The sequence below is a fragment of the Homalodisca vitripennis genome, chromosome 4 (genome assembly GCF_021130785.1).
Source record: "Homalodisca vitripennis isolate AUS2020 chromosome 4, UT_GWSS_2.1, whole genome shotgun sequence".
Classification (NCBI taxonomy): domain Eukaryota; kingdom Metazoa; phylum Arthropoda; class Insecta; order Hemiptera; family Cicadellidae; genus Homalodisca; species Homalodisca vitripennis.
The window spans coordinates 159,073,358-159,084,726 of record NC_060210.1 but is presented as its reverse complement, the minus strand read 5'-3'; the positions used below and the strand labels follow the sequence as shown (position 1 = coordinate 159,084,726).

Genomic DNA, 11,369 nt, shown 5'->3' with positions numbered 1-11,369 from the left:
TGTGAAGGTAAAATAGTGAATATAGAAGCATTAATAGTACCAGATATTTTCAGAATATCCTGTCTACAACTGTTTACTGTGTAAAAAAGTTTACAAACAAACATTTTAAAATCATTTTTGAAAGTAATGGTAAGAATAACCAATATGAATAACGATATAATATTCTGTTGAGAGCCAACAGTTGGTATGCATTTATGAAAAGCAAATATCATTTTAGATGTCTACAATCAGGAAATGTGTGCAATCAAAATAATTTGTAGCACCGCAGACTTAAACACCTAAAAAGAAAAGGACTTTAAAATAATGAAAATATCTGTATCTGATGCGATTTGCGAACCTTGTATGAAGAGTAAGTTGACAAGGAATCCTTTTTAAATCTCGTGAAAGACGAAGAAATTGTAGAATTGGTGAACTACTTCATACTGACATAACAATACCAGTTACACCAAGCTCAAATGATCAATAGTATTTTCAAACAGTAACACATGACTATTCATAAAAGTTTATTTATTAAAAATTAACCAGAAGCTTCAATAAACATGAAAGTTTATATAAGGAGGATTAAAACACAGAAAGGAGTTAAAATTCATTGTGATGATGGGAGGGGAGTATTCATCCAATGACTTTAAGCAGTTCTGTCAGATAAAAGGAATTTGTAACTGAATATATACAACTATATCCACCAAAGCCAATTGGCGTATCTGAACAATTAAATCCAATACTTTATAATAAAGCAATGACATGTGCTGCATATCAGATGATTAGATTTTTTAAAATAAAAATAATCAGAGAAACTGCTTAAATATGGTATGGAAAGTTAGATCTCAAAAACTGAAAGTATTTGGATCCAAAGCATGGGCAATTAAATTAACAAAGATTCCTAACTTCAAGAAAGAGCTTTTGAAACAATAATGGTAGGATAAGCATTAAACTGTTATAGGCTCTAGAATGTAAAAACAAATTAAATTCTCGTATCCAGAGATGTCAAATTCGACGAAACACAAATTAAGAGGAAAAACCAAGAATTAAAAATTAGAACTTTAAACTTTGCGTTGAAGAAGGTAATTCAAATACTGACCATGAAAATCAAAACAAAGGAAAAGAAACAATGGAACATTAAAGAGATGATAATGAACAACCATTGAGTGAATTAAGAAGTCTGAGATGTTAAAACACAAGATTTAATTTATTTGCTGCCCGAAATAGTTTTAAAAGGTCTTCAAATGACTTTTTTTGTATATTGGAACGAATGGTTGACAATGAAATGAAGACAACTCAGAAAAGGTAAATTGATAACATGCTGGAAAAATATGAATGAATGTAATGGAACATTAACTTCTAAGGCCAAAGGATTTCAAGTGAACTTAGACAAAGAAGGTATTGATATACCTTATCAAAAACTAATCGGTAGCTTGATGTTCTTAAGTTCAAGACCAGATATAACTCATGCCAGAAGCTATCTAAGCCAATTCTTGATAAACCAAAAAAAAAGGTGCATGGAAAGAAACCAAATGAGTATTAAGATATTTAAAGGCAACTCAAGAAAGGGACTCGTATACAATTAAAGAAAATTAATTGAGCCACATATTCTGATGCAGATTGGGCTAAATGTTAACGTGACAGAAAAAGTATTTGTGACTATATCAGATTATATTATGGAAGTGCAATATCATGTTTTTTTCAGAAAACAAACGTGTGTTATTGTCAGCAGCAAAAGTTGAGAGCATGTTGCTGCTTCAAGTGTACATATGTGATTTAATAAATATTGATCATAAGTATCTTATACACGTTGACAAAAAAGGTACAATAGGCAGCATAGTGCAGTTTTGAAAATAATAAAAGAACTAAACACACTGATACAACATACCATTTTATAAATAATTTAATAATTACTGGAGATGTGAAGATAAAGTATGTTGAATCAAAACAAAATTTTGCAGATACAGTATATTTAACAGGAGTTTATCAAGAGACAGTTTTGAACAAATGAGAAAATATCTGAACATATTATAAGTTTAATTTTTCTTTTGTAAATGAACTAAAAATTTAAGAGGAGTGTTAAGATTTAATAACTTGGCCACTTCCGTATCATGTGTTGTAGATATTTAGTTTCATTATCATTTGTAAATATTCTGAGTTGTTTACTCTGGTATTAGTTTATTAAAAAGAATGATATAAGGGATTTTATATAATTTACTAATATTATTTTACAGTTATGAAAATATATATATATATATATATATATATATATATATATATATATATATATAAAGGTACGCTCAAGGATCATTTCAGCTCCTATATTATTAAAGTTCAGTCAATCAAATTACAATAAAACTGAATGTTTGCTGAAAGTTTAAACCTTTTTGCATTTTGCATGTTTACTTGGAGTTGTAAGTAGGAGAAAACAAATGTTATGTTTTACAAAAATATGTATAAAATTGAAAATAATGAAGATAAATGAATGAAAAAAAATTTCCAAATGAAGAATGGACTTCTCAATTCTATAGCCATCCATCAATATTATTATTTGGCAAACAGCTTAAAATGTTATGATCTGTTGAACAAAATTTTTTTGTCTTGAAGTTTATAAATTTTATGAATTTATATCAACCAAGCATGGTGGCAGGAATATTGTTGAAATGATTAAGAGCTTTGTTCATTCATAAAAATGTCTACATTCTTCAAATTTGTTAGGTGAATGATTTGGTAACGGATGGAAAGAATTAAGATATGTTAGTGAACCATGGAAATAAGGTTCGTAATAAAGCATTCAGCCTACATCTAATGCTTATGGAACAATTTGATTTTCAACCTAATGAGTGGTCATTGTGGAAAAATCACTTTTAATGATTTCAAAAGGGATGTGACATTGATAGTGTGGCATCAAAAGAAAGATCATATTCTTAACTACAACATGAGCAAATGTGTGGAAGAGATGATACTCTTCAAAGGTTTTAAGACTTATTCATAACTCGTAGGAGTATAATTTATGAACGGGCAAAGTCCCTAAAACACACACAAGGCAATTAATACTGCTGAAAAGTTCATAACTGATCTTCATACACTGGCAAAAACATGTGACTGAGGAATGTTAAAAGATGTAATGGTTTTACTTGTCCTTATAATCGGGAAAAAAGATTCACATATAAGTGATAAACTATAATTTGATTTAACACTTATGACGTTATGTCTAGCATGAAAAGTTTGTCAGAATTACCTGCAAGGAAAGAAATTTGTAGATTTTGTAAGTTAGTGGTCCATAATATTAAAATGTGCTTCTGAAAAAGTGATCCTATCATGATCGAGTTGGAAACAACACCCGATGTGACAATGTTACCTGTTTACATATTGAGTGATGTGATTATGGAATAAGCTCTCAAGAAATCGAGAAAAAAGTGTTCGGTGCTAAAAACATGAACGTTTTCACATCTCTTCAACTAAATTTAAGGTACAAGAACAAACAAATTACTAAAAATGTTTTTGTAATAGATTAAGTATTGAGACAAAACCCAACACATGATTGTCTGTTATCAACTTGCCAACTCCATTGACCTATAAAATACACTGAAAATAACTGTCGACGGAAAACTCTTACGATATGTTGAAAGGGTGAAAAGTCTAGGACTAATCATAAACAACAGGCTTGGATGGACCGATGCAATGGTGTACAACTGTAACAGGGTGTTCGCTGCTGTACACACTACAACGAATGCAAGGACTTCTACCATTTCACATGAAACTTTTGTAGATGAAAATCACCTGTGTTTCCCTACTTTAACTACTGCAGTTCTGTAATCAATGACATGACTAGCCCTTAACACTAAACTGCAAAGAGCACAAAATGGCTGATTCCTTTCTGTTTGATTTACGTTGAAGGGATCATGTTACGCCATAATTGATTTAGCCATCAATTCTAGAATTTGCCGATTCAAGATCAATTCGTATTTTGTCATTGTTGTAGTCATTATTGATACAGATTCACCAAAATATTTATATGAAAACTTTCGTTTTGTCAGGGAGTGGTGCAAGAAAAACTCTGTCTGGTGCACTAAGTCTCAGAATTCCAATACACAGAACTACAACCTATAACTGATCCTTCACCGTCACTGCCTGTAGATTATGGAACTCCTTACCAGATTCTGTTAAACAAATTAAGAGCTGGAAACGGTTTGTGGCAGAACTAAGACGTAAATACCTGGACTAGATGATCGTGATGGACAGCGTTGCTACTCTTTGAACCATGACCTCTTTGTGTGAATGAAATATTGCGTTAATATGTTTTAGTTAGATAAGTCTTATTTTGTACTATTAAAGATTATTATTTGTTTAAGAGGTTAAATGTAGGAAAGACCATATGGTCCCAATTTCGCCTCAATAAAGAAGTGTTTCTATTCTATTCTAAAGTCAATAATCCATTCCTGAGTAGAAAAGCAACCAAAAACTTAAACCTAGTTTAGCAAATTAATTCATTAAATAAGTGTACTGGGAATTCCTATGCTGTTTAAAGAACTTAGAAATATGAAAGGAAAAGTATTCTCTAAATCAAATGCAATTTCGGTATTTCGGATGCAACTATTTTTTAGTTTTTCTTACCAGGAACCTAAAAAACTACATTATTAGAAACAACAGACTTTATTTGAATTATTGTAAAAATTACATGTAAATAGGACAATCACTTCTTGTTTTCTGCCTCCTAAAATGAAGCGATGTTGGTGAGAAGGATGTCACTCTGTCCCTATCTACTACTTATTGTTACGCGATATAAGTAGGATTGATTAGGTTATCATAAAGATGTTATTAGTAGTACCAAAGTTAAAGATAGCCATTATGAGCGTTTACGTGATCTGAGCTTGATTTTGGGCACTATTTCGAGTGAAGGTTTTTCTTTTTACGCCAAAAGTGCAGGGCGGTGCCGAAGCTGGACTGATGGCTGAGGGCAGATCCCCTGACATCGGATCATGTGCCAGATCGTCCAATGTGATCTGAGTCTGAAAAGTTGCTATTTCAGTTAATTTTAAGGCTAAGTTTAAGGAGGCTTTGTAAAATATGCATAAGAAAGGTGTTATCATACCAGATGAACATGCAATGGATTGGTATCATGGCTATGGTTGTGAGCATGAAGAAATGAGTATAAATCTGTCTAGACTGAACAAAAGAGTTAATAGACATTTTCATGTGATTCTGAGAAAAGAATTCTTTTTTAAAAAATAAGCTGTGCTAATGATTTTTGAAAATTTGACACGAATTATGGATTTTGGAAACTCAAGTGTTACAGAATTTTCACGATTATACAACCTTCATAACTCCGTTTTGGACATTTAAGTTTAATCCATAGCACTCAGATAGAAATAAGAGAATCTTAACATGTCAAATGATTACGCATGTGACCCTCATCATCACAGTTGTGCAGGTCAGACATTTCGTTTCGAGGCGAATACTCATAGGTTGTGGTGCTACAGCTCGGATGGCCACACTCAAGATTAGTTATGTGGGCCAAAAATATTTCCACTGGAAGGAAAATTATGAAATGGAAATATTGCTTCATTTCCTTGGCCTGGAAAGATTCCCAAAAAGTGGAAATTTATATGAAAATTGTTAGATTTTGAGCAATTAGACATTAACTGAACTGTTACGACCCTAAAGTAAGTTAATTAACTAATATTCTACTCCTTTATTAAATAAAGTTCAAATACAAAATGACTTAAATAAACAAATGCCAATTTATAAAATTAGATATCTGGACCAGTAACAACTATAACTGGCATTAAAAATAAACCAATTAAATAATTTTTTTTAAACGAAATCATACATACTGTATATTACAAATATGTTTTGATAAATAACGTTCAGGTATACACATTTGTTAGAGGAACAAATATAAGCTTATAAAAAGTAAAAACTAAGAATATCACGGTCATGCTATCTGGGTTCTTATATCAATTTCCTAAGCTTCAAATTTTTATAGGATGTCTATTTTAAACTTTTGTATATAAGTTTTTAAATTTAAAAGAGAGATTGGTTGTAATGTGTTATAATTGTAAGGAGGAAATTTAAGCCCTTCATTGTTTGAGCGAAGTTTTTTTCTCTCTTTCAATCACAACTGCATCACTGACAAGTGAATATTTTAGAAAGACAGCCATCTTATTTTTTACTATTTCTTTTGTGGTTATGGTTGTTATAGAACCGGTTTCAAGGGTGATAGTTTTTGAGATTTTAAGAATAAGGAACAAATTTAGGAAGAAGTAGTCACTGACTCCAAGAAGGCCTACCCTGAAATTGTTCATTGTTACAATACGGTGAAAAAAGGGAGTAATTTGGAACTTATTAATATAAAAGGCAAAGGGGTGGTATGTAAATACTGTACTAATAGTGCCAACAACCTAATTAAGTCAGAATGGAAAGATACTTTAAGAAATGTATTAAATTCTCTGTTGGCTTAAAGCATATTATCTTGCTAAGCAAACACCTAAAAAACATCAGCCTCAAAAAAATAAAATAGCCACTGGCAGTTGCTGTAGATTTGAATGCAGGCCCAACTACTAAAACTCAAGTTGATTTAACCTCAGCTGGTGTAATTTCAGCATCATCATCTACAAGTTTTCTCTTGACACCAGCATCATCAATATCAACACACCAAGTCTGCTATCTGCAACCTCCTCTAGTTTGAGATTTACAACTGTTCCAATTTATAATCAAGGTTCCTCAAGAGAAATTACTTCATTTTTGGATCAGATGGATGCCAAAACAAATGTAAGTTCAAAATATTTTATGCCACTACGCCTAGTATGACAAGAATAACTATATTGGGAGTTTTTGAGGAAGAAAAAAAAAAAAAAAGCAAGCTATAAAACATTTGTGCATAGCATTAATACAAAAATAACACAATATTTGTGAGACTAATAACTTTCTATAAAAAACTATTTTTACAACAATAGCAATTAAATGTAAGTTAGAATTTTTGAATCTCTAATCTATAAATAAAGTTGTTATTATGGCTTGTCTTATTTAGTTATTTTAGTTGTTGATGTTGACTAATTTGATTAAAAACAAATTTATATAGAGTCTGAAATAAACCAATGATGTTTTTTATTTTACTAAGTAATGAAAAGACTAACTAACAACAGTATAAAGGCCTATTTAAGTGTTAGGCCGAGACCTACCTCATTTTAATATACTGTCCCTAGTTTGATTTGGCAAGTTGTTTTATACTATTAAATAAATTATTTTTATTTTGACCACATGGACAGACAAAAGTACTAGCCTATTGAATATTAAACGTCAGATAAAAAATCACTTGCCTAATTATTATTAGATAAACTTAATGTGGTAACCAGGATGTCTAGATCAATTGAATTCAATGTTTTAATCGAATTAGGAGCTTGGAGTGCAGGTTCAAGTCTAGGTCTAGTCTTGTGCATAAAAATATCAAGTAGCCACAATATTATTAGTATTAGTATTATTGTTGACCAAACGAATGTCGTTTTGTTTCAGGAATCCCTCAACCAGAGTTTGACCAAAGCCATATTTGTAAGCAGCGCACCCTTATCGATGACCAAACATCTACCATGGATTGATTTTTTTCCGAAGATTGTGGCCATCTTAAATCTCTCCATTAAAGTACCATATCGCCTAAACTTGCCTAGATGCTGCGTATGCGGAGATGCAAAATGACAAAACTTCCCAGCCTAAATCTTCATTTAAAATGCAACGGATGGAGTAATATTCTAAACAAATCAATTGTAAACATTGTGATTTCTAAACCAAAGCCATTACTTGTAGATTTTATTTGTAATTGGAGACAATGCAGCCAACATGCAAAGTGCTTTAAATATTGTTAAGGAGAAGTTTTCTTAAATCATCGCTTTAGGATGTCTTGTCCATCTTTTGAAATGAAATGAAATGAAAAATGACTTTATTTACAGAGGCGAAGTTAGGACTTAAAAGTCCTCTCTACCACTTAACCTCCTTTTGTGTGGGGATATTGTGAGATGTGCCACAGTGAAAAGCTTCATGGCAACTGTAGATGTGGTGAAAAATAACCATCTTTTAAAGGCTATTTTTGATTGTCTTCAGTCAGAGAAAAGATTTAAAGAAAGAATCTCTTTGAAATTGCTTGGAAACACAAAATAGGGGAGCAATTTATTTTGCTTATAAAGTCTGGAGGCAAATAAGTCTGTTTAGCAGAAACTTGCCATCAGTGAAAAGGCTGAAATCTCTCCTGATCTGAAGAGGCACATATTGGATGATACAGTATTTTGGGTACGTGTGGAGAAAATAATAAAGATAATGAGTTCCATCATAGAACTGATAACAAGCTTCGAGGGCACAATGAAATGATCTACAAAGTCTATGTCAAGTTTAAAGAACTGCACGATACAATGGCTACAGAAATTCCTCTTTCACCCTTTCAAAAAGTAGAGGAGAACAAGGTTATGAAAAAAGTAACAAAGAGAATGAAATGCGAAATAAGCACGATCCACCTCGCAAGAGACCTATTGAATCCTTCAAGTCAAGGCTGCCATCTACAACCTGAAAGTTACTGGATGCCATTTATTTTATTTGTGAAACAAGTGAGTCAATGGGCTTTAAGATAATAAGACATTCAAAAATATATGGCTAATAACAGACAAAAAAAAGGTTTGTGGAAGAGGACATTTATTTGGGAAGGTATAACCGGAAAAGTGGAGAAGGAGAACCAAGTTGGAGCCTTATTGTGGTGGAGGCAATTAAGAGGTACTTGTGTGCTGGATGATGTTGCCATCCGAATCCTTGGTGTCCTAATAACATCTTCAGCTACAGAGAGAACATTAAGCACTTTCTCTTGGATTCACAACAAAAGGAGAAATCGCTTGACCACCAATAGTGTCCAAAATAACGTACATCTCTCACAACTGGCACCTTTTAAATCAGAAAACCCCAAAACCAAAAGAAAGCCAAAAGAAAACCAAGTGAGCAAGAAGTTGATGACAAGGAGGAACTAGATGAACCACGACCCCTTGCTGAACTCTTATCCAATGACAGCTTGTTAGAATCCGAAGGTGAACCCTTGGAGGCCATAGAGTTAGAGACAAAGGACTTGAGCAGCGAATCTGATTAAGTTGAAAAGTGGAGAGCGGTTAAGAGTTCTTTTTGTATGTATTAGCATTTTCTCTTGGATTCACAACAAAAGGAGAAATCACTTGACCACCAATTGTATCCAAAATAATGTACAATAACGTTAGGTTAGGTTGGGAATTGTGACATTCAATTTAGCCACCATGACTTTCTTTCATTTAATTTCTTTCAATACTCAAGATCCACTGTACTATATCAATATAAATTTCAAATATGAAATAAATTCCTTACTCTCCAAGTATGACAAGTACTGCTTTCTATAAAAAGATACAGCAACTACATAATTCAATACATTACATTATTTCTGATTACATTAGTTACATTTTGAAACCATTTTTAGTACTACAAACTTCTATTGTTAGGGGCATACCACTTAAGTTTATTATTTTCCAAATATTTTAAGATGGAACATGTCATCAAGGTTAAATCATCGTAATCTAAGTTTTGACGGAATACAACAAATCATTGAAACAGTAGAATTTGATTGTAATGATGGTGATTTTGGGTGTTTAAATTTAAGAAACAATGAGCAAAACTATTGGGTAGAGTAAGATAAGCGGACCCAGTTATTTATATAGATTAGTACAACCATCGATACTTAATATACATTTATCGAATACGCGTTTATAAATCATATCAACATCTATAGTCATTATCACAATCATATTTTAAATTGAAATAGCTAATATAATACATATAGTGATAATCTTATAAATAATAAATGAGCTCTAATGATAAAAACGATATCAAGCTGGACAAGCTATAAATATTATATGGTTTCTTTGATATTTCAGTCTAGGCCATAATTGGTTTTGTTGTTTTATAATGTTATTGTAGAATTTGTGTATTTAAACTTGTTAATGTAGCCTATGAGATTCTTCTTGTTACGGTAATTTATTATAACTCTTATTGTGTACGATTTTTACATAAACCAGTTGGATAATATATCGAATAGGGGTCAATCCATTTCAAATCACCCAATAAAAATAAAATTTGTTTGCTCAACATTTTTGAATTTGCTAATTTTTTTTATTATGAGTTCCGTATGGGTAAGACAATCACAAAACACTATTGAAAAAATTTTACAAGCCATAGTTTTTTCCTGGCGGCCATTTTTAAAATGGCGGTTTTGCAGATTTTAGTAAAAATACGCGGTTTGCGAAAAGTTTAATTGCCAAGCTATTTTAAAGATATCAGAATAATCCAAAAACCAGTGTGTTCAGCATAAAATGAACTTCAATTTGACATTATAATAATGTTTCTTTTGTGCAAGAAAGTCAGTCAAAACTTGTTCTGCAAAATCTCGGAAGAAAATCATCAATTGTTACGGTAATTCTAAGCAATATATGGGTCAACCTCGATTTTTCTCATATTACAATATAATGTTCCAATAGTCAATTAGAAAAGGAAAATGACTAGAATTTCTTGCCGGAAAGCAGTTATAGGGAGCAGGCAACTCATATTACAATATAATGTTCCAATAGTCAATTAGAAAAGGAAATGACTAGAATTTCTTGCTGGGAAAGCAGTTATAGGGAGCAGGCAACCGCGAGAATTACCTATTAGTGATCAGGGACACTGACGTGATCTGGGCTTCAAATTTGGAACTACTCGAGTTAATTTTTTTTCTAAAAGATGCAAGCAGCGCGAAGCGCTGCGCAGCGGGCAAGCATCGTGCGTGATCTTCGTATATACTGAATTTGGATTCAGGGCCAAAGGAATGACACAGATTCCTTTACCAGATTTTTACGGAGATTTTGTATTGGGCGGATTATATTGGTTTACTTTGCTTTCCAGCATGTAATTATGTGTTTAAAACTGTTTACATAGATTACCTACATTATAATATTGTAATATGTAATAAACAATTTTTAGAAATTTTTAATAAAAAAAAGGATCACGCACGATGCCTGCCCGCTGCGCAGCGCTTCGCGCTGCTTGCTCTTTTAGAAAAAAAATTAACTCGAGTAGTTCCAAATTTGAAGCCCAGATCACGTCAGTGCCCTGATCACTAATAGGTAACTCTAAAGCAATATATGACCGTCTGGCGGTTGCCTGCTCCCTATAACTGCTTTCCCCGGCAAGAAATTCTACTCATTTCCTTTTCTAATTGACTATTGGAACATTATATTGTAATATGAGAAAAATCGAGGTTGACCCATATATTGCTTAGAATTACCCACTTTTTAAGACCATAAAAGTTTAAGAAGGAAAAGAGACTCACTACTAATATTTTATTTTCTTTGTTGAAA

At 32.1% G+C, this 11,369-nt stretch overlaps 1 protein-coding gene across 1 annotated transcript; it reads left to right on the top strand.

Annotated features, from left to right (window-relative positions):
• Positions 1-7,167: 7,167 nt before the first annotated feature.
• On the top strand, positions 7,168-9,934 carry LOC124360430. The gene is given in 1 exon segment (XM_046814057.1): positions 7,168-9,934. A coding segment is annotated over 1 exon segment (603 nt). The 5' UTR covers positions 7,168-8,381; the 3' UTR covers positions 8,985-9,934.
• The last annotated feature ends 1,435 nt before the right edge of the window (positions 9,935-11,369 follow it).